Here is a 27,785-nt window from a genome sequence, read left to right as displayed (position 1 = left end):
AAATAAATTAAGCATCATATATATATATATATATATATATATATATATATATAATTTTTCCATATTGCAAACAAACTTTGGTCTCCAATCTTTATACTTCTCATATTATTCAACGTGAGTCAAAAAGCATCAACCCTTTCAGTGTCATGAGAGCCACCCCTCATGCCCCCAATTTATACAGTAATAAGTAAAATATATACATACCACACACACTCACACATAAGCGTACACATCCCCCTCCCCAACCCCCACTACACACATACAAACACACACAGAAAAATGATCCACATAAGTTAAAACAAGTGACCCCCACACACACCGTAAGGCATTTCCAACTTCAAGCCAAACTCAACCCAATTTCACACCAAGTGACCCACCTCAGTACCTGGAAATGTCCCCAGCTCTGGGGTGATGTTGAAATGCAAGCAGCATTCAGCAAATATCCTGAATATGGTCTGAATTTCAGTGGAGAGGAGATCACAGAAACAACAAAAAAACAAAACAGAAAAAAATAACCCGCAAAAAAACACAACAAAAACTACTTCTGAGAAAGAACAGTGTGTTTAGACATGGGAGCAAAACAAAGACCTGAGCAGCACTGTCCCTACCCCCAGTGCACAGGATTCTCTTTAAAAACATGTCGGTACTTTTGGCAGAACCAAAATCATCACAAATTTCTAAATACAATCAGCTCCACAGTAAGCTGTTCCTATCACCTCCCTCTGTCAACATTCCGACACCAACATCACTGTTCATAGGTTCAACAGCCGTCTGTATGCTGTTCCTGGCAGCTACCTCGCCAGGCCAATGGGAATGAATAATGTTGCTCACTGTCACATCTTCTGGCATGATCACTGGTAATGCCCTTGTGCCTGCTGCAGTTGATGCCTGGAAGTGGGGCCTGTCGTGCCCTTCCAACAGTGGACCTGCCCCACCAACAACAGCACTGTTTGCCGCCACTGCCCCCCCGGCAGTCTGCATCCAGTGTGCACCTCCCTGCAGGCTGTTCTGTGCACCTCCCTGCAGGCTGTTCTGCTGCAGACCTCCCTGAAGGCTGTTCTGTGGACCTCCCTGAAGGCTGTTCTGGGCACCTCCCTGAAGGCTGTTCTGCTGCAGACCTCCCTGAAGGCTGTTCTGGGCACCTACCTGAAGACTGTTCTGTGCACCTCCCTGAAGGCTGTTGTGTGGACCTCCCTGAAGGCTGTTCTGTGCACCTCCCTGAAGGCTGTTCTGGGCACCTCCCTGAAGGCTGTTCTGGGCACCTCCCTGAAGGCTGTTCTGGGCACCTCCCTGAAGGCTGTTCTGGGCACCTCCCTGAAGGCTGTTTTGGGCACCTCCCTGAAGGCTGTGATGTGCACCTCCCTGCAGGCTGTTCACTGCCTGAAGGCTGTTCTGTGCACCTCCCTGAAGGCTGTTCTGCTGGGGACCTCCCTCTGGGTGCAAGGTGGTGATGCGAGGCACGAGGTAGACGTGGACCCAGCCCTCCCCTTGGCCCTCCACGTTCTGCTCCACCAGCACCACGTCCACCGGAGTGGAGGCCTGGGCCTGCAGCCCCTCGATGAAGGCCGAGATGTCCACCATGCTGTCAGCACTCCCTGCAGACAGCGACGCCACCTGCGTCCCCACCCCACCAGCACCATCCACAGCAGGGGCACTCACACACACCGAGGATGCTTCCCCAACCCCTGTCAGACCGGAAGCTGCATTCTCAAAGCTGGACCGAGGGACGCCTGGTCTGAACAGCAGGCCAGTCTCCTGGTCATTTGAGGGGTTGGGGTTGGGGTTGCTGCGGTTCAGGGTGGGTGTACCCTCAGCGTCTGGCTCCTCAGGCACGGTCCACTGAGTCACGCTGACTTCCGGGTCGATCAGCACCTGTGTGGAGGTGGACAGCTGTGGGGGAAGGACAGGCCGAGCCACCCTGGGTACGAAGGGGGAGGTGGTGGTACTGGTGGCTGCTGTAGCATCCGGTTCTGAGACCACTGAGCTGGGCGTCTCACTTGTGGTATCCTCACCTCGGGCGGCCTCTCTCTTCTTGACGGCGGCCACCTGACTCATGTTGACCAGGATCTCCACCACCTCCTGCTGTGTGGTCAGGCTGAAAGACAGCGCAGTGTGTGGTCAGTGGTTTCTTTGTGACTGCTTTGTGGTCAGTGGTTTCTTTGTGACTGCTTTGTGGTCAGTGGTTTCTTTGTGATTACACTGTTGTTGTTTGGTCAGTGGTTTCTGGGTGACTACATTGTTGTGTGGTCAGTAGTTTCTTTGTGACTACATTGTTGTTGTGTGGTCAGTGGTTTCTGAGTGACTACATTGTTGTTGTGGTCAGTGGTTTCTTTGTGACTACATTGTTGTTGTGTGGTCAGTGGTTTCTGAGTGACTACATTGTTGTTGTGGTCAGTGGTCTCTTTGTGACTACATTTTTGTGTGGTCAGTGGTTTCTTTGTAACTACACTGTTGTTGTGTGGTCAGTGGTTTCTTTGTGACTACATTGTTGTTGTGTGGTCAGTGGTTTCTTTGTGACTACATTGTTGTGTGGTCAGTGGTTTCTTTGTAACTACACTGTTGTTGTGTGGTCAGTGGTTTCTTTGTGACTAAATTGTTGTTGTGTGGTCAGTGGTTTCTTTGTAACTACACTGTTGTTGTGTGGTCAGTGGTTTCTTTGTGACTACATTGTTGCTGTGTGGTCAGTGGTTTCTTTGTGACTACATTGTTGTTGTGTGGTCAGTGGTTTCTTTGTGACTACATTGTTGTTGTGTGGTCCATGGTTTCTTTGTGACTAAATTGTTGTTGTGTGGTCAGTGGTTTCTTTGTGACTACATTGTTGTGAGGTCAGTGGTTTCTTTGTGACTACATTGTTGTGTGGTCAGTGGTTTCTTTGGGACTACATTGTTGTTGTGTGGTCAGTGGTTTCTTTGTGACTACATTGTTGTGTGGTCAGTGGTTTCTTTGGGACTACATTGTTGTTGTGTGGTCAGTGGTTTCTTTGTCACTACATTGTTGTGTGGTCAGTGGTTTCTTTGTGACTACATTGTTGTTGTGTGGTCAGTGGTTTCTTTGTGACTACATTGTTGTTGTGTGGTCAGTGGTTTCTTTGTGACTACATTGTTGTTGTGTGGTCAGTGGTTTCTTTGTCACTACACTGTTGTTGTGTGGTCAGTGGTTTCTTTGTGACTACATTGTTGTGAGGTCAGTAGTTTCTGGGTGACTACATTGTTGTTGTGTGGTCAGTGGTTTCTTTGTGACTACATTGTTGTTGTGTGGTCCATGGTTTCTTTGTGACTACATTGTTGTGTGGTCAGTGGTTTCTTTGTGACTACATTGTTGTGTGGTCAGTGGTTTCTTTGTGACTACATTGTTGTTGTGAGGTCAGTGGTTTCTGGGTGACTACTTTGTGGTCTGTGTTTCTAGATGACTATACTGTTTTTTGTGGTCAGTGTTTGTAGGTAACTACACTGTTGTGTGGTCAGTGGTTTCTAGGTGACTACACTGTTATTGCGGTCAGTTTTCTAGGTGAAAACTTTGTTGTGTGGTCAGTGTTTTCTAGGTGACTACTTTGTGGTCAATATTTTCTAGGTGACTACACTGTGGTCAGTGTTTTCTAGGTCACTACATTGTTGGTGAGTGGTAAAAGTCTTCTACTTTAGTTGACAACACCATAAATTATTTCTTACAATTAAATCATGTTTGTTTTTTTGTTGTTGTTGTTTTTAGTTTACTTGCGTCAAAATAGTCTGACAAATAAAATGTTCAGAGATCAAGAGTCCACACGTGTAGGCATACCCCCTCTCCCCCCACACACACACCAACACACACACTTAAGTTTGACAAACAAACCAAAGAGTTTACCCAGACTGAGGAGCTTCAGCACGTCTCCTCTTGTATCCAGAGAACTTGGCTTCATCTGAAACCACACCCGTTACCCACTCCGTATTAGTGCAACATTCAGTCAAAAGACATTATCCATTCAATATCAGTGAAAAATTCTGTCAAAAGACATCATCCATTCAATATCAGTGAAAAATTCTGTCAAAAGACATCATCTATTCAATATCAGTGAAAAATTCTGTCAAAAGACATCATCCATTCAATATTAGTGAAACAATCTGTCAAAAGACATCATCCATTCAATATCAGTGAAAAATTCTGTCAAAAGACATCTTCCATTCAATATCAGTGAAACATTCTGTCAAAAGACATCATCCATTCAATATCAGTGAAAAATTCTGTCAAAAGACATTATCCATTCAATATCAGTGGAACAATCTGTCAAAAGACATCATCCATTCAATTAGTGAAACAATCTGTCAAAAGACATCATCCATTCAATTAGTGAAACAATCTGTCAAAAGACATCATCCATTCAATATCAGTGAAACATTCTGTTAAAAGACATTATCCATTCAATATCAGTGAGACAATCTGTCAAAAGACATCATCCATTCAATATCAGTGAAACATTATGTCAAAAGACATCATCCATTCAATATCAGTGCAACATTCTGTCAAAAGACATCATCCATTCAATATCAGTGAAACATTATGTCAAAAGACATCACCCATTCAATATCAGTGAAAACACTGCATCCCATCAACATAGTAAACAACAAACTAACACCAACACCCCCACCCACTCCAAAAAAAACCCCTCAAAGACTGTTGTTAAAAAAGGATAATTAAGTCAACATCAATAGAACATTCTGTTTTATTTCTTTTTTTTTTTTTTTTTTTTTTGGTCATCAACAAAAAAAGAAACTATCTGCCATCAGTTCCCTGATGGCAGTACTGATGACGCAACATTACAGTTTATCCATTCCAAAAGCAATATATCTGACCATTCTTAAACTTGTTTCTGTCATGCACTCAAACAAAAATACACACAAATAACTTTGCAAACATACACAAACTCAAAGGCACACAGACACACATACATTCACTTTCTCACACTACCACACATAAACACACACACACACACACTTACCTTTATACAATTTTCCGTTACGCCTTTTGCGGCTGTTCTCTTTCCTCTCTTCTCGTTCGTCGGCTTCTAACTTCTTCTCCACCTCTTCGTCGCCCTCCATCTCCTCCGCCTCCTCCTCCTCCTCCTCAGCCTTCTCCTTTCGCTCTTTCTTCCCTCTCTCCGCCTGTTTCTTCTTCTTCTCTTCAGCCAAGGCTTTCTGGTGGCGAATCTCGGCAGCATCCTCCTCTTCAGCTTTCTCAAAGTGGTTCTTGGTGAACTCCACGTGCTCCTCTGTGAGGCAGTCAGCACAGGGACATCAGGGTTAGCTACTGAGTGACTGTAGTTTTATTTTTTATTTTTTATTTTTTTCTAATTTTTCTTCTTTTGTTTTATCTCACTCAAGTATATATATATTTATATCATTTTTATTTATTTTTTATCATCATGTGTGTGTGTGTGTGTGTGTGTGATTTATTTATCGATTATTTCTATAAAAAAAAAAAATCATTTACTCATTTCTATTTATTTATCTATTTATTCATTTTTTCTATTTATCTATTACGGATCTAATTGTTCATTATTATCATTATTACTATCGTCATCAATATCATCAAATATTACTATTATTATTACCATCATTACCATTTATTTTTTATTATCATTATTATTCTCTTTTTTTGATAAGTTGTTTTTGATATTTCATTTTATTTTATTGTGTTGCATTTTATTATTACTATCATTATCATTTATATCCTATAACAATAGGTGGTATTTGGATTACTTACACAATTAACATACACCACAACAGGATAAAAAAAAAAAAAAGACAAAAAAGACAGTAGTCTCCTTCCTCACTTACACTTCAATACCAAAACTGATTCGCTCGTTTAATTATTTATTTATTTATCTACTGATACATCTTGCTATAGCACACACACACACGTAAGCCATGATAAATTATCTAGTCTGTTCAACAAAGACAATGATATTAGATACCATAACTGCTCTCAACAATATTAGTTAACAACCAGGATAGCTGAACAAAGTCCGACAGCACAATTCATATCAACAACAGAACGTCCAACTAAGGTAAAGCAGCCTCTTACGTAATGCCTTGTCGATGAGAGCTCGATTCTGCTTATCCTCCTTGGAAAATTTGTTCTGTTAGAAATACAAACAAAATTTTTCACCACTCATCCTCAGCACACAGGGAAGGATTCAAATAAAGTACACGCATATACACAAATAACTTTGTCAGGTGAAAAACTGTGTTGCAAGAAAACATATCCAGACATGTCTGCTTTGTCTGTACTCAGAACATCCCACGTGAGTTAGTCTCCAATCACCCTTTGTACTGCTCTGTGTAGATATCAGCAGGTTCAGTTATGTTATATAGCATTCTCATTATCTTTTTTTTACAACTTTTTTTTTTTTTTTTTACCCCTTTCCAGGAAGGTACCTTTCTTTTCAAACTCATCTTTAACAATGCCTCTGACAAGAAAACGCATTTACAATTTCATTCATGAAGGAAATCAGAACACATACCTAAATTATAGTAATAAACATACTTTGATACATGTTTCACAAACACATATTCATACATAGATACATAATGATATACATATATGCGAACATACCTATATACATACTTTTAAATTTCCATGTATACATTCACATTTTGCATGTACACACAAATATCTGTACACATTCATACAAACACGGGTATAATTTCAGAAAACAACAGAGCACTCTGATTATCTCATGTAGGCAGCATCTGCTTCTGATGAGGGAAACCATACAAATTAAACAATCTTTTTGTCCTGGAAACTTGCACAACCACACTCTGTGAATATCACCTACCTGACAATAGTGTGTTATGCATAAATGGACAAGCGCAAATTCAAAAAATGTTCACCAAGTGGAGATCACTCAAATAAATGCTAGGACTGAGTTCCCTTGAAGGGGCACATCACTGAAACCTACCAACTGAGTGGGTCAGCTTTCCAGAAAGAACACGGCATGGAGAAGGAAAGGATGTTATTGTGGGTGTTTTTTTTTTTTTTTTTTAATGGTTGTGGAAAATATTTCCAGAAGCACTGCAACTCTCATCCCCCCCTCCCCCAAAAAACACCTTTAATATGGAAAAAATACTATTTTCATTTGACAGACCCTGACCGTGGAAGATGGGGCAAGAGCATCACCCTGAAAACACCAAAGGGAGCACACTGGCCATGCTCCCATCATAATGAATGCATAGGGCACAGAGAAAGACACACTTATTATACAAAACAAACAAACAAAAAAAAAAAAAAAAAGAAGAAAGAAAACAACAACAACAACAAAAAACAACAACAAATAAACACAAAAAAAACCCTAACAGGCAAAGGCTAAATGGGCTGGAAAGCAAGACAAGGCAAAACAGTGGAATTTCAGAACTGCCTTTATGGAAAAAGACACCCCTACAAACAAAACAACAAACAAAAAAGCAACAACAACAAAACAACAACAACAACAAGAAAATCCCTAACAATTAAAGGCTAAAAAGGGCTGGAAAGCAAGAAAAAGCAAAACTGGGTTGAGCACTGTAAACTGGCCTGTGAAGATGCCTTTTCAAAGCTCCGCAAATTTTTGCTTGTTTCAAGTAAATAATCACCAACCCACCAATGAAAATGCATCAGGGTTAACAAGTGGAGCTGCTACCTCATGCCACGCAAAATTTTAAGGTTTACACATCAAACTGACAGTGTCTTTAAAGTAAATATGTGCAAGACATGGCAAGATGATGAGATTGTGTAGCAGAAAATGGAGAAAGAGACAGACAACAGACTCTCAGTCAGGCTCTGGTAAATCTGGTACTCCGGCAAAGAAAAGTGACTTGCCTGAATCAAAGCGTGCCTTGAAGAAGCAGAAGGCAACAAAGAAAGATGCCCTAAAAATACAAAACAAATAAACAACAACAAAAATCCCGACACAGGTAAAGGCTAAATGAGCTGGAAAGTAAGAAAACACAAAAATGACAGAATTTCAGAACTGCCTTCATCGATCTAAACACAGAAGACTGCAGCATTCTGCTGTTTAAAGCACTGACATGCACTATCACACAGAGAAATAACAACTACAAAGCCAACGACAACATCAGAAGACAAGAAAGGAAACAGCAGAGTGACCTTGAGGTCCTTTCGGGAGCGGCTGGGGAACATCTTGGCCATGAGGAAGAAGTCCGTCCCCACCAGCCTCAGGGCGCCAAAGAATCGCTCCGTCTCTGAAACACAATGTGAATACATATGACAGTCAATCATGTCCAACATAATCAGAACAGCAGAGGACGTACCTACTGTCCCGCCTATTTAGGCTAGAATTTGATTATCATGGAGTGTTTTGCCCAAGTCACATCCCCACTTTCTAAGCCAAGAGGGTTTTAGGACAGTCAGCATTGAGGATGGTCCCCAAAGGCCAACTAGACCCCAAGGCTGCAGCATGAAAAGCCAGTACAATCTTGCCTCCTAGTTTGAGAGTCATAGTCTTTCACAAAAGACTAAGCTGGAAATGCAGTCACTACAGTAGAAAACCATTCATCATCAATGCTCACTTTGCTTTTACAGGACAGACAGACAGACAGAGCATGTGCCAGCAGACCCCTGACCTTTCTTGGACCACTTCTTGGAGCGCTGGGCCTTGTCGCGGAAGCTGTGGCTGGTGATGAAGCGATCCTCGTCCTCCTCCACTATCTCTGTGGGCTGGTGCTGCGAATCAGACTTCTTGCCTGCCACCGTCATGCTGCTCACACACACACACACACACACACACACGTAAGCCATGAGACCCTACCCTAGGTTTGTGTGAAGCATTGACATAAAATGAATTGTGTTTTTACAGGGTTAACAACGTAATCACATTGGACGACATACACACTAAACCACTTTGAAACAGAGCATGAATAAGGATGTCTTTACTTGGCAGCCATCATGTCAAGAAGCCTTGTTTTATATCATTCCCATGACATGTATCAACAGCTGAATCAAATAGTATTACACTGTTTAAGATTACATCACAAAATAAAAGGAAATAATAAAACAAATTAAACAAATAGGCAAGTACATTAAAACATAATAAAGTGAAAGACACACATGAGGCAAATGAATGACATAAAGTAAGCACAAAAATGGGCCATGAGCAACACTCAGTGAACTCGTGCACACTTACACACCAGCACGCACACACACACACACACACACACACACACACAGATTCACAACACGCGGGCAACAGTTTGCTGTGTCATAGCGGTGCTGCGCTGTAGTGACCTGCTCTCCCTGGGGAGAGCAGCCTGAAATCTGTTGCGACAAGAGAAATATAATACCAAAGCCCAACTCTCAGGCAACAAAACTCATGCACCCAAAACAGAATGAGGGAGCGTCAAGGCAGAATCAGCTTGGTGTTTTAGACTTCTGATCCAGTGTTCACCAGTGATCAAGTTCCAGACCATGTTTCGACATGGTTTTGTGTCCTTGGGTACAGCACTTTACTCTGATTTTCCTCTCTCCACCCAGACGTGAATGGGTAGATGACTTCCGGTGGGGAAAGTTAAAACATCGGAAGGAGAGGATCGGACCCTGACTTCCAAAGCCAAGCACCTGTCACAGTAGATATGAATTCACCGCCCCAGTGGCTGCAGAGGGCTATGGGACCTTTAACCTTTTTAGGACAGGTGCCAGAGAAACCAGGTGAACCTACCTCTCCTGATCGGCATCAAGACAGGTGACACAGAAACCAGGTGAACTTACCTCTCCTATGATTTGGCTGTTGGCATCAAGACAGGTGCCAGAGACACCAGTTGAACTTACCTTTCCTTGTTCAGGATGACCTGGTTGCTGGCATCAAGACAGGTGTCAGAGACACCAGGTGTACCTACCTCTCCTCGTTCAGGATGATCTGGTTGCTGGCATCAAGACAGGTGTCAGAGACACAAGGTGAACTTACCTCTCCTATGATCTGGTTGCTGGCATCAAGACAGGTGCCAGAGACACCAGGTGTACCTACCTCTCCTCGTTCAGGATGATCTGGTTGCCGGCATCAAGACAGGTGCCAGAGACACCAGGTGTACCTACCTCTCCTCGTTCAGGATGATCTGGTTGCTGGCATCAAGACAGGTGCCAGAGTCACCAGGTGTACCTACCTCTCCTCGTTCAGGATGATCTGGTTGTTGGCGTCCAGTTTCAGCTGCACCACGGGGACCTCCTCTCCCTCCTCCTCCTCCTGCTCCCCTTCACCCTCCTTCCCCTCTGCCTCCTCTTCCTCCGCAGCCGGGGGTGTCAGCACCACTCTCTTGTTCTCCTTTTTCCTGTGGGCAGCACGTTTCTTCTTGGTTTAACACAGTGATTTTAAACAGTGATTTTATTGGCAACATCGAACATGTCGCATTAAACCACAGCTAGATGTGAACAACTAGGTTTGGGGAAAGCACCACTCTCTTGTTCACATTTCTTCTTGGTTTACTACAGTGATTTTATTGGCAGCATGTCACATTAGACCGCAGCTAGAGGAAAATTGTTGGTTTGGGGTAAGCACAACAATTTCTTCTCTTTTTTTTTTTTCGTGCAGGCAACAGATTTCTTCTTTGTGATAAACAGTAAGATAAGATAATATAAGATAAGAATAACTTTATTATCTCCAACTGGAGAAATTTGGTCAGGTGCCTTATCACAACATAGACAAGTAAACAACATGGGGACCATAACTGTAAAAGCCAACAACAGCCCCTACAAATATTACGAAGATACAAATGTAAAAAAATATCACATACATCATTTCATACATACATCCACACACTGCAGGTAATAACTAGTATTCTTAATGTAAAAATAGAAAGAATTAAGAAACATTATTTGAATATAATTATAAACATAGCCTACTATACTGCACATTGATTATAATAGATAAGATAAGAATAAAGATGAATTGTGGAAAACCACAACCAGATAATCAGCACACACCCGCACCGCACCCCCCCCCCCCCCCCCACACACACACACACCCCACACACATGGATAACTTAATTAAACAAGTGTAATAAACATATGATCTGAAATAAAAGCATTTCACATATTCGCTTTTAAAAACATTGCAATTAATTATTACATCGTAATTATTAAACAGAAATATATTTAGAATATGTACGTTAGCATTAGACATATTCATTGTACATTCATCCTGCATATTGCACATTATTCTTCCTACATATTGCACATTCATTATAACCAATTGTCACGTTTTAAGCTCAGTAAACACACACACACACACACCCCACAACTAGAACAAGGTACAGCCTATCATGCACGGACTTTCACACGTCTCACATGAGAGTGCGTGCGCGCGCGCGCACACACACACACACACACACAGTTCTCAAGAATTTAAAAGGTGGATTGAACGTGGAATAAAAGTCTTCAGAGCTTTGGATTTCAACTTAAAAGTTCTGTAGCGTCGTCCTGATGGCAACAGCTCATAATACTTTGCTAAAATATGGGTGTCATCAGTTGCTATCTGCCTGCTTTTTTAACCACTCGACTTTCATACAGCTCTTGCATACTAGCTTGTTTCACTCCCACAGTTTCACTGCATACCAGAGATCAGGTTGGGTTCAATAGACAATAGGTCATATGACTGGAAGAACATAAAATCAATAGGTCATTTTGAAAATCAATAGGTCAAATATCACCCGTCCCGGGCTTTTTCAAACTTTAATAATGCATAAATGAAAGGAAAATGTAATACATTGGCCATTCTGGTCGTTCATTGACTAGAAAAAAAAAGAAATTAAGATTGATTTCTGACAAGAAAATGCAATGTTCTGGTCTTCTGCGTTGACTAGAAAACATATACGACTGGCTCATTTACTGCTGTCAGGCGATTATGCCTTGCGGGAAGATGACGCAAGGACAACCCTTGGTTTTGCAGCCTTCCATGCACCGAGGGCATCTTCGGGTGCCACCTTGCCCAGCTTGACAGAGAGCAGTTGTTTTGTGTGAGGGGATTCAGTCTGTTTCTGAGGGCTGTCAGAATTCGATTCTGTGCGCTGAACCCCCTCTCACAATCGGTTAATGCAAAAGTGGGAACGCCAATTCTTCTCGCCGAAGCTCGCGAAAGGCAGCGATAAAGATTCGTTTCGGATTTCGTTTCGTCACGGATCCGTATTTTAATAAACCAGTTTATAGTCATTTCCTGTAGGAGCAGACGACAAAGCGATCGTGATCGTTAAAGAGAGAGAGAGAGAGAGATGGTTACTTTGGTTGACCGACTGGTCATAAGAACAATAAGTCATGTGACCTGGCAACTTGAAAAACAATAGGTCATTTCAAAATTAAATGCGTCAATGACCGATGACCGATGTCGAACCTGATCCCTGGCATACACTCATGACATCGTTCAAAACACGCTTACTCCTCACTCCCAAACTTCCATACCAGCACATAAATGAAACTGTAAGCACGGACTCGATACAACATCGATAATAACTTTGAAGAATATTTGAATTTATACCAACATTTCTAAGCTTCTGTAAACAAAAAATTCTAGATTGACATTTCTTATGAATGGAATCAACATTTCTGACAAAAGTCAGCTTATTGTCTAAGATGGTCCCTAAATATCTATATTCACTGACCCTCTCCACTGTTTGACCATCAATAACAAGGTCAGCTACAGGCAAGGGGTCTTTCCGAAAATCTATTAACATTTCTTTTGTTTTTGATACGTTGAGATCCAGATAGTTTTTCTCACACCAGGAACAGAACTTTTTAATTTCACTGAAATAAATAGCATCAGAGTTGGACAGATCTTCAATTGCTGAATCATCAGAATATTTTATGACAGGAGTTTCCTCCGTGCCTCTGCAGTCATTTGTGTACAGTGTAAAAAGAACAGGGGACAGCACTGTACCTTGGGGTGCACCAGTAGAAGTAGATTTTAGAGAAGAGTGGGCAGAATGAAAGCGGATGGACTGAGTTCTATTGAGAAGAAAACTTACTATCCAAAGAGTAAGCTACGGATCAACATCCATGCCTGTTTAGCAATACGCACGTAGTTATAGCTAAACAGGGCATCAAGAAAATCGAATACCAATTTATGAATTTTTACGCTGATATACATGTGACTGGTTTCTTCACAGCCAAAGAATTTCAACAATTTCTTCGTCTCACTGGTTCACTGTGTCCAAATGAGAAAAATCAATTGAGAAAAACAGGTACGTCATATGCCATGATCTGACAGAAATTTAAGTAAGCTGTCTATCAGGCAGTAGGGCCAAGAGTTCTACAAACACACAAACACACACATATATGCAAACACACAGACACACAAACACACACACACACACTCACACATACCTACACACACATGCTCACACACACACATACACTCACACATTCTTGCACACACAAACACACCAAAACATGCCAACACACACTAACACAAGCACACATACACACACACATACAAGCAAACACACACACACACACAAACACACACACATACACACACACACATTCACTCACAAGCACACACACGCAAGCAACACACACATGCACAAACACACATACAAAAGCAACACACACACACACACACATACACACTCCGACAGCACCACACTCACGTCATGGGGTTCCTGGCAGGGTTCCAGTAGATGAAATCACTCATCTTCATCTTCCCTCTGTCGGCTGGCTTTTCCGTCGATGGCAACACTGGTTTGGAACGCCGCGCCTTCTGAAAGTGATGATCGCAGCCACTTCACTTCATCGCTCTATCACTCTCATGGGTGAACATCAAGCTCAGAATAAAAGCATGTGTTTCAAGAAATTAATGACTAAATATTCTGAATATACACAGCATGCACACTTCTTTTGTTATATCATTAGAACTGTGAGTTGCTGATGAGCTTATTTTGATTTTGAAGTTAGAAATACAATCTTTCAAACACATCTTTTCACAATTTCATAAACACACTTGCTTAACACACATGCACACATACCACACACACACTTTACAGACACACACAAAGTTAACATGCAATTTACAAACACACACACACACACATACCACACACACACACACTTTACACACACACACAAATTAAGACACTCACACAAACTTAACACACATGTACACACACACCTAGCACACATGTACACACACTTAACACACATGCACACACACACACACCAAGCACACATGTACACACACTTTACACACATGTACACACACACATGAAAGAGTTAGCTGCAAAACCACATCATTCTCCTGTTCCTTTTTGGGAAATGTTGAAAGCGGATTTTGATATCACTTATTCTGAAACAAAAAAGGAAGAAAACATCAATATCACGACAAGTACTGCCAGAATTCATATAACAGAAAAATATCAGAATCATCTCCATGTATTTACAGATGGATCTGTTCTTGATGACAAAAACGCTGGTGCGGCTTTCTATATTCCTGCCTTTAAAGTTGAAAAATCTTACTTTATTGGAAAACACCTTTCCATATTCACAGCTGAGCTAATTGCTATTATACAAGCTCTGAACTACTTAGTGAGCCATCAAATAGTTTTCTCGAAAATAGCATTCTTTGTTGATTCCAAATCAGTACTTTATGCTCTAGAACTATTCAGCCTTGAAACAAGACCTGACTTAGTTATTGAGGCAAATCATTTGGTACATTGTTTAAGGATTAAAGGGACTGAGGTAAGTTTTTGTTGGGTGCCTTCTCATGTGGGCATTCTTGGCAATGAAACTGTTGATAAAGCAGCTAAAAGAGGAGCGCAAGATTCAGAACAATCGACAAAAATCCATGTCCGTCTCTCCGTAAAAGAGGCATACACTTTGTTAGAAAAATCAGCATGGGGTCGATTTCAGAACCGATGGAAGTTAAAGTTTTTAAACCATAAAGGAACATTATTCCCCGAGAATATTATTAAAGAAAAGATACCGAATCCATCAGCTTGCTATACAAGATTAATAACCTCTACTTTCTTCCGTATAAAACTTGATGCGCTGAAGATAAAGTATAGTAAAAATGTTACATGCATCTGTGGTAAGCAGTTCAGCTTGCATCATTGTTTGTTTCACTGCCAGCAGTTACGTACCTTCTTGCCCAAGTATTTCAAAGAGAATAATAATTCTGCAGATGATTTTTGTAAAGTTATTTCTGATGAGGTTCTTATGGTCGAACTTTCACAGGCATTAGTTCATAGCCCTATTTCTACATTCCTTTAATGCACTTCAGAATTGTGTTAATGGTTTCTGATTATTATAATTATTATTATTGAATTGTTACTGTTAAATGTAATAGCATGTTAGTTATACCCCATGCCCCCACCCAACCCCTTTAATTTTTTTTAATTTTATTTATTTATTTTTTTAACGTCTAATATCACTGATAGTGAAAAGACGCTAAACAAAAGAACGAACAGACCTAGCACACATGCACACACACACACACACTAAACACACACACACACTTAAACACCCACCGTCAATGCCATCCAACCATGCACCAAAATACACACAACACAGCACTCCCTCCTCACCCTCACCCCCTGGCGCCTCCTTCACACACACACACACACACACCTTCCCAGACTTTTTGTGGTTCAGATCGTCAGAAGCAGCAGAGCTCTCGGGTCCCCCTGTGTCCAGCTGGGCCCCGTCAGCCACGTCACTGCTCCCCGCTGACGTCCCTGCCTCACTCCCCACCTCCTCCCCCTCTTCCTGTGGTGCCACTACCTCCTCCTCCTCCTGCTCCTCCACCACCACGGCTGCTGCTGCAGTGCCTACCTCCTCCTCTCCACCTGCAGGCTGACAGTCTGAGGTGACAGACTCTGGTGGGGGTGGGGGTGCCCCATCTGTCGTGTCCTCACTGTGCAGAGTGCAACACGCGGACGCAGGTTATTTGGTGCGTGTAATTACTGGGTGCTTGTGTACTATTGTGCAAGCATAAAAATGTTATCTTTTCATGTGCCCATGCTGTTCTAGAACTAACTGCCTGCCAAGGCACCAGATGCAATCTGAAAGACCCTTTAAGTTAAAGTCACAGTCTTCCCCACAAAAGGCAGTCTGGGTGTATCCACTTCATGCTAGTAACATCTCTCCCAAATTATATGAAATGTCAGTTTCCTTCCTTCTGGTATACTCAGATCTCAACTACAGAATTAAAAGGCTATAACTAAAAGAAACAGAACTATGCCTATGCATGTTTTGTGTGAATGATATGAATGGTTATAATACAATATTTTCAACAGCAGATGCTGTGTAGAATATATGGATCAGTCCATACCCTTTGAACAATCGAAGCCTCCTTGAAAATGAAAATGTAAACTTACATAAATTCTAATAAAAAACACTTCTATAACATACACAAAACATTTTTATCATGAATACTAACAACACTAGTATAAAATACTAAAAACATTTGTTTATGAAATAGTAATAATATGACTATTAAATATTGATAACACTATTAAACTAACACTATCATGAAAAATAATGTTAGTATTTTACTAAGAACTCTTTGTTTTCTACTGAAATGCTAATAACATGACTATAAAACACTTATAACACTCACTATTCAACTAATAACACTAGTATGAAAAAACAATTATCAAAGACAACAAACTGCATGACAACCAAACCAACCTTGTGTGACTTGCATCATTTGCATCATGGACAACCGGAGCATCATCTGTCTCCATGACGCTGACCCCTGGCCTTGACACAGATTCAGGCTTTTGACCTTGATCTTCATTCTTATCGTGCACATGTTCTGTTTCTGCCGTTGGCTTGTCCACAACAGCTGGCCTGTAACACACAGAACATCTTTTTATCATAACTCAACAACATTTCAGTGAAATAAACTTAAGAAAAAAAGAGTCATGAATGCAAGAACCCACGCATTGTAATCTAGAGATAAAATTCTTGTTTCCTGAGCAAGTGTTGTGTGCATGCGCGTGCGCGCGTGTGTGTGTAAGTGTGTGCATGCATGCGTGCATGTTTGTGTGTTTGTATACTTGAAACAGATCCATACTGATACTGCAAGGAAAGATTTCTGCTGAATGTATGAACACACACACATACACAAACACACACACACACAGAGAAAATATACATAAGGTTAACAATGTCAGTATGGCAATTTAACTTAAAAACATCTGCCTTGTGTCACATAACCTAACAGCTAACAGCATCACTGAAAGACTGAGAGGCAAATTATTTGACTCAAAAAACAACAACAACCCCACCTCTTTCTTCCTGCAAACTAAAGGAATGTTCATGCTCTCTCCAGTCTACATACAATATCTCTGTCTCTGTAACACTTTATAACTATGTCCCAGTCTCTCTAAAGATCAAACTTTACTTTTCCTAAGTGAATCAGTCAATCACGACTACCTCTAAAGATACAAGATATTCCTCATACTGGGCAAGGCACTCCAAATTGTAGGCCAGATAAACATGACAACAGCTGCTTCCATTACTGTTCTGATAGTCATAGTCAGACCCAACTATCACACATCATACTCACTTCTCAGACATGACTATCTGTACACCATACTCACTTCTCAGACATGACTATCTGTACACCATACTCACTTCTCAGACATGACTATCATACATCATACTCACTTCTAAGACACAACTATCGTGGTTAAAGCATTGGACTTTCAATCTGAGGGTCCTGGGTTCGAATGTGAGTAATGGTGTCTGGTGGGTATAAGGTGGAGATTTTTCCGATCTCCCAGGTCAATATATGTGCAGACCTGCTAGTGCCTGAACCCCCTTCATGTGTATACACAAGCAGAAGCAAGCAGAAGATCAAATACGCACATTAAAGATCCTGCAGCCCATGTCAGCATTTGACGGGTTATGTAAACAAGAACACACCCAGCATGTATACCCCCGAAAAGTGAGTGTGGCTGCCTACATGGTGGGGTAAAAACAGTTACAAGTACATGTAAAAGCCCACTCATGTACATACAAGTGAACATGGGAGTTGCAGCCCACGAACAAAGAAGAAGATACTCACTTCTCTTTTCTCTTCTTGGGATCCACCAAGTTGGGCTTGAACCTGGCCCGGGCGCTCCGAATGACCGGCTTTGCTGCAGGCTTTGCTGTCGTCCCTGGGCCTGAGGCTGTCTTCACTGTGTTGGTCGCTTTACCCTGGGCAGAGGAACTCTTGTCCACTTCCTTTACGGCTGTCCCTGAGGTGTCTGGCCTCCCTGACACTGCTGCTGTGTGTGTGGGAGGTGCGGACCTGTCTGGTGAGGAGATCCTAGTGCTGTCATGAGCAACAGGACCTTTGGAGGGTGATGCTGACAGAGCTACAGCTGAGTCGGACTGATCTACCGAAGACGCTACTGGTGACTTGGACCTCGCCTTTGGGAACTTGAGCTGTATAGCAGCAGGTGATTTGGGATAGGCAGCAGGTGACTTAGGCTGTACAGGTGACTTGAGCAGAGCGGCAGGTGATCTGGGTCGCAGAGGTGACTTCAGCAGTATACCTGGTGACTTGGACCGCACAGGTGACTTGGGCAGCACAGGTGGTGACATGGGTTGTGCAGGTGACTTTGATCGCACAGGTGACTTGGGCAGCATGACCGGTGACATGGATCGTGCAGGTGACTTGGATCGCATAGGTGATTTAGGCAGCACGACTGGTGATTTAGAACGTGTGGCGGGCGACTTGGGTCCATCGTGGATGAGCTTCCTGGGAGACCTGGCTCCTGTGGACGGCTTGTCCAGCACACAGCCACTGGTCACATCGCCTCCTGACAACCCTGCAGCACCAGCACTCACAGCTGAAGCAGCCACCACTACTGCAGCCTCTGAGGACTTGCTGTCTGACCCCGCTGGATGTGTGGCGCTGTCCACCTTGCCGCCGACGGCGTTGGGGGGGATAGGCTGCAGAGGTCGCTGTGCTGTGGCTTTGGAAGCGGAGTCATTGGGCCGTGCTGCTGCGCGTGGGCCCAGGTTGGGTTTGAACTGAGGTCGGATTCTCCGCATGATGATCAACTGTGAGTGTACTGCTACTCCTACAGTGTCAGTCTTGATGATCAACCAAAGCCTGTCAACCACACCTGCACACCAAAGTCATCACAGTCCATCTGATGCACTGTCTTGATCAAAATCAACACACAATGTTGAATAGGTATTGTCTGACAATTGACTACAAGAAAGTCAAAGTGATAAAGCATGTCAAAAAATCAAAAGTAAAAAAAAAAAAGAAAAAAAAGAGGGGGCTGTCAATATTTAACTGTGTAAGTTACAAAGAATGTGGGAAAGTGTGAGCTTCAATTAATCTAAATATTACTTAATACAGAAACTCTCACAACAACAGTATCCAGACCACCAGTACACATTAACTGTGGCTTTCAATGATTTCCAACAGTTGGGAATGAAAATAAACCTTCCATTTCACCTCAACATCATTCTACTGGTACTAGCCTAGGCCTGACATTTCAATGGACTCACTGCTTGAGGCACAGTTTTAAGGACCTTGAGAGAAATGCAATGCATGGGGAGTGGAGGGGGAAGGTTGTAGACAGGAGACTGCAGCGGACAGTGGAGAAAAAGGAATGTGGGTGGTTTTGTGGGTTTGCTGGGGGTAGAATGACTGAAACAGAATCTGCTCGAGATTGGTTTCTTTGTTCTTATCTTTGTTGTAATAACTAGTACATAGTAATTTTGTAAATTTTATATGAAATTTATGAATTATGTACAACTACAGATATCCCAAACACAATTACCATATCTTAAATTTGTAACAAGGTTTTATAATGTAAAACAAATAATAAATAATGCTTTCAAAGGTCCTGAACTGTTTCATTTTTTTCTGAGAGAAAAAAACAACACATTTTATTCACTTTTACATGAACATGAAATCTCAGTTTGCTTAGTGGTATGAAAACTTTGATCAGCCTCTCACAATATGACAGTAATAGAATGATACCACAGTTTCAGTTTCAGTTTCCGTAGCTCAAGGAGGCGCACTGCGTTCGGACAAATCCATATACGCTACACCACATCTGCCAAGCAGATGCCTGACCAGCAGCGTAACCCAACGCGCTTAGTCAGGCCTTGAGAAAAAAGAAAAGAAAAAAAAGGTGAATAAATAATAGATAAGCTTACATAAATAAATAAATAAATAATAATTATGATATAAAAAAAGGTAGTAGTAAATAAGTAATGATAATAATAATAAAATAATAATAATAATAATAAAAATAAAATAATAATAATAATAAATAAATAAATAAATAAGACAACAATGATGATAAGTAAGCAAATAAATGTAAAACATGAAGACACACATTCACACATACACCCACACATGCATAACAAATATGCACCAAACGTGCAGTTTCACAGATATGAAAGCACAGTCAAATACATATAAACATACATGAGCTCCAACACACACACACACGCACACACACCACACATTACCCTGCACCTCCTCTACCCCCCTCCTCCACACTCATTTCTAGTCTATGTATCACAGCTTCCACAGCACACACACACACACACAGATGAACACTTACTTGTACAAGCACACACACACACGCCCATATCTCCCACCCCCAACCCCACACACATATATACAAAGATATATATATATATATACTTTCCAATACCACAGATAAAAGAGTCATCCTGGATAGTTGCTCAAACAATAAACTAACTGATCTAGCCTGTATACACTGCTTTTATAAAACAGTCATCACCAAATATCGGATTATTCAGAATCCTACTCTTCCAGTTCCAGACAAGATTAATTAAAATTTCACAATTTTCATTCTCATTAATCAACACAAACGTGCAAAAAACTGATGTTCACATTTGCTGGTCTCCCATATGATACGAAATTTGGCACTGCACACAAAAGCACCGGCTTCACACAACTGTGATGTAGCTCTCTGTATTCATGACCTGTTATGTTGGAATCACATGACGATAATACTGACGAGAATGGAACAATTCACATGGTCTTAGCTCTGTCCCTTGCCACCGATTTCATCACGGTCAAAATATTGCCACATCAACAGAAAGTGTCGTGCATAATTCAATATGCAATGAAATCGAGAATATAAGACGCGACTTTATTTCGTAAACAAATCCTCAAAGTATGTACTGTCTACATTTACAAATACGGACAGTATTCTTGCCTCATAATAAAATAATAAAGTTGACTGATTTTCATTTCCATGCCACCCCGATTCACGTGTGATACAACCATGCCGCCATTTTGGAATAAGGGAAAGTTAACATTCGTACAAAAACAGCAAATATCATCGTTCAAACTCAGCTGAAGTCTATGAAGTGAATACATACGTGTTCCTAATACCCAGCTATGATAGTTCGTCACTCTATGTGAACAAATGATGGCCACAGAACCACAAAATCACAAAAACTGCTGAAGAGAAATTCAGCGCGTGCGCACTGACATTCGGTTTAGGTAACTAATCTTCAACTGTGTAAGTAAGTGGGCCTGTGGCGCAATGGATAACGCGTCTGACTACGGATCAGAAGATTCCAGGTTCGAATCCTGGCAGGCTCGAAATCTTTTTCTTTTTATAAAGAACACCGACGCATGCAATAATATATTGGGAAAAATATGCATCACAATTGTCTGAAATGTATTTTATGTTATATATATCTTTAAAAAAAAAAAAAAAAAAAAAAAAAAAATCAAGACCAACGTCGTGGAAAAAGTGCACAGCTCCATCGGCAGCCACCGAACGGCGAGCATGAAACAGGCATTAAAAAAACACACACAACCCTCTCTTAATCTTCGTTCACACACACACACACACACACACAGACTCATTTGAAAAGGCGATGCCTTTTCTTTTACGAAGACCATTGAGTAATTTTCTCATTGTAACTGGACTCAAATATTAATTTCAAATTCGGCAATATCCCGGCACATTATATCCCCTCCACTGCTCTGTGTGAATGACGGAGTGAACCTGACGTCCACGCCTTCGGTGTTTGTGAATGCTACTCATATGATTCCGTTTTGAGGGAGAAGGAGAGAGAGAGGAAAAGAAACTGTTGAGCAAGAGAATTGAAAATGAAAGAGTGGGGTGGGGAGGAAAAGAGAGAGAGGCGGGAGGGAAGGAGAGAGAGAGAGAGAGAGAGAGAGAGAGAGAGAGAAACAGAGACAGAGAGAGACAGACAGACAGACAGACAGACAGACAGATGACAGACAGACAGAGGCAGAGACTGAGACTGAGAGACAGAGACAGAGAGAGAGATGGAGACCAAAAAATAGACAGAAACAGATATTCAGAGATAATAAGAAAAAAATGAGAGAAATAAAAGAGAAAAAAAAAAGTCAGAGGAAAAATTAAAAAGTGAAACAAAGAAACATCTACAATTTCTCGTCACACGGAGTCCCAACTTTCCAACTAAAGGGAGCAAACCCAGGTTGTGGAAAAAGCAGATGGTGGTTTTAGTTCGGTGGCCTCCCATGAGGTGGACTTGGGCTGGACCCCAGTGCAATAAATTTCTCTCCCGTCTCTCTCTCTCTCTCTTCCCGCGCCCTCTACCCAGAATACATGCCACACAAGCGCGCGCGCGCGCACGCACGCACGCACGCACACACACACACACACACACACACACACACACACACACACACACACACACGCGCGCGCGCGCGCGCTGACTGACTAAAACCGTTTATAGTTGTCAGATTAACTCTCTCCATACGAACGGCGAAAGAGACGACGCTAACAGTGTTTCACCCCAATTACCATCATCAAAATATTGCAAGCGGAAGGCTCTTATACTGAGGAGGTGAAGGTTGACAAAGAATACCACAATTCTGACGACGGAAGGCTAAAGGTTGGGTCATTCACTCGGACACCCACTGGACATCCGAGGGGTCTGTGTAGAGGAGAAGAGAGGACTGGCCGTACTGAGTGAGTTAACTTTTTGTCGTACTGACATTTTAGCAGTATCAGTATCAGTAGCTGCGTTCGGTCAAATCCAATTAATATATTAATATGTTACACCACATCCGTCTTCCAAGCAGATGCCTGACCAGCAGCGTAACCCAACGCGCTTAGTCAGGCCTCGAGAAAAAAAAATCTAAAATAAAATAAATAAATCGATATATAGATACAATAAAATAACACAAGAAAAAAAAAGAAAAAGAAAAAAAAAAGATAAATACATAAAAAATACTACTACTACTACTTCTACTACTAATATTTATAAGGCGCAAAATCTTGATGAAGTCAACTCTAAGCGCACGCGCACACACACACACACACCACTGAGCTGAATGAGCTCGATCACACACACACACACACACACACACACACACACACACACACACACACACACACACACACACACACACACACACACAATCATTTGAATTAATCCTTTCAGCCCTTCAAGTTAACACGGTATCAATTTACCAACTTTCAATTACATTAATATCTCAACAACAACAAATGTTTTAACACACACACATTCTGACAGACGTGTATCCCCGACCCACCCCCTATATACATCCATGCATGCACACAAACGCCCATTCAGATTCCCTCACCTTATTCCCCTACCCCAAGTACACTTGTATAGTCACATTTTGATCTCTTCCCTCCGCTCCAAAGACGAGTAAGTGTTCACACCCACGTGCACAATCAGTTTCAGTCTCTCTCTCTCTCTCTCTCTCTCCCCCCCCCTCTCTTTCTCTCTCTCTCTCTCTCTCTCACACACACACACACACACACACACAAACACACACACACACACACTGGCACACACTCTCTCTCTCTCACACCTGTACTCCGTCCCCACCCCCTCACCCACAGACATATACTTAAACTAATATACCGTCCTCAGTTAATATATTTATATATATATATATATATATACATACATACATATATATATATATATATATATATATATATATATATGTATATATATATAAACAGTTTTTAAGAGTAAAAGAATAAATTAATTGTTTGATCATTATTATTACTATCAAGTTATTATTGAAAATTAAGTTAAGTCAGGGAAGGTTGCAACAGACTCAGATCTAATATCGTACAGCCTGGCATGATAAGACATTTTCCAAATATCTTTTTAAACGAGTGTTAGATTTTTTTTCAGATTTGCTGGAATTCTGGTATCATTTCCAACTGATTGGAAGAAAGCAACCCATAGTACCTATTCACAAACAAGGAAAACCTAAATCTAACCCTTCCAGTTACCGACCTGTTTCGTTAACACTCCATCTTGGGAAGATTTTTGAGAGCCGAATTTTAAAAGCTAGATTAGGACACTTTTTGGAGAAGAAGGAAATCTTGCCTACTTTCCAGGCTGGTTTTAGAAGAGGTAGGGGTGTTACCGATCTTGTTGTCCATCAGTCTAACTTCTCATGTTAAGAAGGCACTCGCAAAGCGTCACTCCACGGTCGTAACTTTCTTTGACATTCGTAGAGCCTATGACTCTGTGTGGCACTATAAATTGATTCATAAAGCAAATACAGTGGTGTTGGGAGGTCGTTTTCTTAGATTTCTTAAATCATTCTTATCCCAAAGGACATTTCAGGTGAAATTAAGTGGTATATTATCCCAGTTCAACTTGAGGTCCATCAATATGGGTGTTCCCCAGGGAAGTGTGATTTCTCCCACTCTGTTTTCACTAATGCTTTATGATATGAAAAATATCGGCACAAATGGTGCTACATTAGTAGCTTACGCAGATGACATAGCTCTTTGGAAGAATGTAAACCGTAATATTACAAAAAATAAAACAAAACGAAATAAAATTATTACGCATCTTCAAGATGCTATCGAAAACATTGTTGAATATATGAAAGAAAGTCACGGTGGTTTTCTCCTGTCCGCTGAAAAGACTGTTTTCGTCATATTTACTAAAAAAAAGAAAAGTTGATTGAATTTGAAGGCAGGGATGCTATTAAAATCAAGGTAAATGACACTGGCTATCATATATCTGAACGAACAGGTGAAATTTCTCAGTGTCATCTTCCATTATAAACTATTTTGGACTAAACATGTCAAACTGCCATATAGTTGAGAAGGCGAGGAAGAAAATAGCTCTATTACGTGTGCTTTCTGGAATCCCTGTTATAAATTGTGGTAGTAATCCAACCAATGGGACAAGTCCGCTCAGTTATATCACTGTATGGTCAGGAAGTCTATTTCACTGCTTCAAGCTCTGATCTACACACACACACACACACACACACACACACACACACACACACACACACACACACACACACACACACGCACACACACACACATGCAATCATGGGGAGTTCTTGAATTTTTGAATGATGAATAACTCTGTGATAAGGTACATGGAAATCATGCTCTGTGCAAACATGTATACAAACAAAAAAAGAACCAAAAAGGTCAGTTTAAAAAAATACCAAAGACAGCACACACACACACACACACACACACACACACACACACACACACACACACACACACACACACACACACACAGAGAGAGAGAGAGAGAGAGAGAGAGAGAGAGAGAGAGAGAGAGAGAGAGAGAGAAGGGGGGAAAGCGAAAGTAAAAAAGAAAGAAAAGAATGAAAGATTTTTCTTTTGAAAAAAATCTCGCGTGTAGCAAGGGACATAACTGTCAAAGTAAAAATGTTACAGCAAACTAGAGTTTTTTCCCTTAGTGTGCTTCCACCCAAGAACGACGAAATGATACAGATAAAACGAACGAAATTCTATTTTTCCAGGGTATTGAGATGGGGGGCGAGAGAGGAGAGAGTAAAGAAGAACAGATGAAATGACAGAATGAGAGAGAGAATTGAACTGAATAAATTTTACTTTCTGAGGGTAATACAGTAAGCAAAAATAATCAGTGCTTTTTTTTAGGCAGCCCTCGAAGGGGAAACACTGAGTAACATAAACAAAGGGGGAATCATTATATCAGTACAGCATGCATATTAGAGAGAGAGAGAGAGAGAGACAGACAGACAGACAGACAGACAGACAGAGACTGAAAGACAAACAGACAGACGTACAACAGACAGTTGAATCGACGACAGAGGCCGGAAACAAAGTCGGGAGGGGGCGTGCCGGGGGGCCGGGACGGGAGGTGGGGGGGGGGGGGGGGGGGTGTCAACATGTATCAAAGAAAATGACAAGAACAATAATACAGTACATGTACACACAAGTAAGAGATTAATGAAAGGAAATCTGGCCCGGGGTAATATGTGAAAGGGAGAGAGGCCGCGTATCTTATAACTATTAACGTTGTAATGTAACTTTTGACCCCACCCCCACCCCCCGACCCCCCACCCTCCCCTCTCTTGTTATGTACTATCAAAATTCATGAAATTAAAAAAAAAACACACCCAAAAAACAAAAAAACATGCATTTAAGAAAATTACTCGTGAATATCTCATAAACAACTTAAAAACACTGTAATTCATAGTAATCCATTCCCTGTATTGTTGTTGATGCTATTAAATTACAACACATACCAAAGAAAATGGCAAGAACAATACAGTAATATACGCACAAGTATGAGATTCATCAAAGAAAATGTAAGAGAGAGAGAGAGAGAGAGAGAGAGAGAGAGAACGAACGAACGAACGAAATTTTATTTTAAGAGGTTAAAGGAGTAAGCACAATGTATGTGTTTACATCTGACCCTCTGGACAATGATGATAATGATGATGGGGGAAAACAGAAATGAAAACTGACGAAGTGAGAGTCCAGTTCACAAGAGTAACATCGTAATTACATCCGCATGTACAAACCTAAGTATTGATATTTATGTACAATACAAATACACTACAAATGAATAACAACAGGGACACTAGGGACTTTTGACCCCCCCCCCCCCCCCCCCCCCCCCCCCCCCCCCTCTGTCGATTTATCAGTCTCTGTCTGTCTGTCTGTCTCTTTCTCTCTCATTTCATCTTTTCTTCTTTACTCTCTCCTCTCTTGCCCCCCCCCCCTCCCGTCCCCCCCTCCACCCGCCCCCTCTCTATCTCTTTTCATCTCTTCTGATATGAATTTTCTCCGTTTATTCTTGTTCGTTTCTTTTTTTTCTTTCTTTTTTTCTTAATTTATTAATTTAATTTTGTACCGCAGGGCTGGGTGGAAAAAAAGCATTTGTCAGTGGTGGAAAGCAGAAGGAAGAAAAGACAAGGGGAAGAGTAAAGAAGGCAGGGGAGGCTGGCTGAACAGACTGGTATAGTGAGAGACTGACAGTGGAGACAGACATTGAGAGAGACTGACAGGGGAGGAGAGAGAGAGACATGTATATATTGACAATTAATTCATGTTTGTGTGTTAATAATTGGTATGCGTCACACAATCACATCTTTTTTCAATAAAGCGAATATGTGAAATGCTTTTATTTGAGAACATATGTTTATTACTCTTGTTTAATCAAGAAATCCGCGTGTGGGGGTGGGTGGGTGCGGGTGTGTACTGATTATCTGGTTGTGGTTTTCCGCAATTTATCTTTATTCTTATCTTATCTGTCTATTATAATCAATGTGCAATCAAGTAGGCTATGCTTATAATTATATTCAAATAATGTTTCTTAATTCTTTCTGTTTGTACATTAAGAATACTAGTTATTACCTGCAGTGTGTGGATGTATGTATGAAACGGTGTATGTGATATTTTTTAAATTTGTGTCTTCGTAATATTCGTAAAAGCTGTTGTTGACTTTTACAGTTATGGTCCCCATGTTGTTTACTTGTCTATGTTGTGATAATGCACCTGACCAAATTTATCCAGTTGGAGATAATAAAGTTA

General features: G+C 41.2%; 1 protein-coding gene and 1 non-coding gene across 2 annotated transcripts; one reads left to right on the top strand and one right to left on the bottom strand.

The window, feature by feature from the left end:
- Positions 1–88: 88 nt before the first annotated feature.
- On the bottom strand, positions 89–21,431 carry LOC143286505 (uncharacterized). The gene is made up of 12 exons (XM_076594084.1): positions 21,328–21,431; positions 18,023–19,073; positions 16,639–16,800; positions 15,577–15,862; positions 13,605–13,714; positions 10,131–10,295; positions 8,598–8,731; positions 8,122–8,216; positions 6,061–6,115; positions 4,976–5,245; positions 3,844–3,898; positions 89–2,095 (listed from the first exon to the last, which is right to left on the bottom strand). The coding sequence occupies exons 2-12, from the start codon at positions 18,997–18,999 to the stop codon at positions 688–690; spliced, it is 3,717 nt and encodes a 1,238-aa protein (XP_076450199.1). The 5' UTR covers positions 19,000–19,073; positions 21,328–21,431; the 3' UTR covers positions 89–687.
- A 49-nt stretch (positions 21,432–21,480) lies between these two features.
- Positions 21,481–21,553, top strand: Trnar-acg (transfer RNA arginine (anticodon ACG)). Its single transcript has one exon. It is a non-coding gene; the product is annotated as a tRNA-Arg (tRNA).
- Positions 21,554–27,785: the final 6,232 nt, after the last annotated feature.

This window comes from Babylonia areolata, chromosome 10, assembly GCF_041734735.1.
Source record: "Babylonia areolata isolate BAREFJ2019XMU chromosome 10, ASM4173473v1, whole genome shotgun sequence".
NCBI classification, from domain to species: Eukaryota; Metazoa; Mollusca; class Gastropoda; order Neogastropoda; family Buccinidae; genus Babylonia; species Babylonia areolata.
Note: the sequence above shows the minus strand (reverse complement) of the source record. Positions and strands in the feature narration are given on the sequence as shown.

Bases quoted from the DNA above. Each gene is read 5' to 3' on its own strand.
- LOC143286505 (XM_076594084.1), bottom strand. From the start codon at position 18,999: ATGCGGAGAATCCGACCTCAGTTCAAACCCAACCTGGGCCCACGCGCA. The intron at 5,246-6,060 runs GTAAGAGGCTGC...ACTGCCTCACAG, and splicing joins TCTCATCGACAAGGCATTAC to AGGAGCACGTGGAGTTCACC. The intron at 2,096-3,843 runs GTAAACTCTTTG...GCTGTCTTTCAG, and splicing joins GCTGAAGCTCCTCAGTCTGG to CCTGACCACACAGCAGGAGG.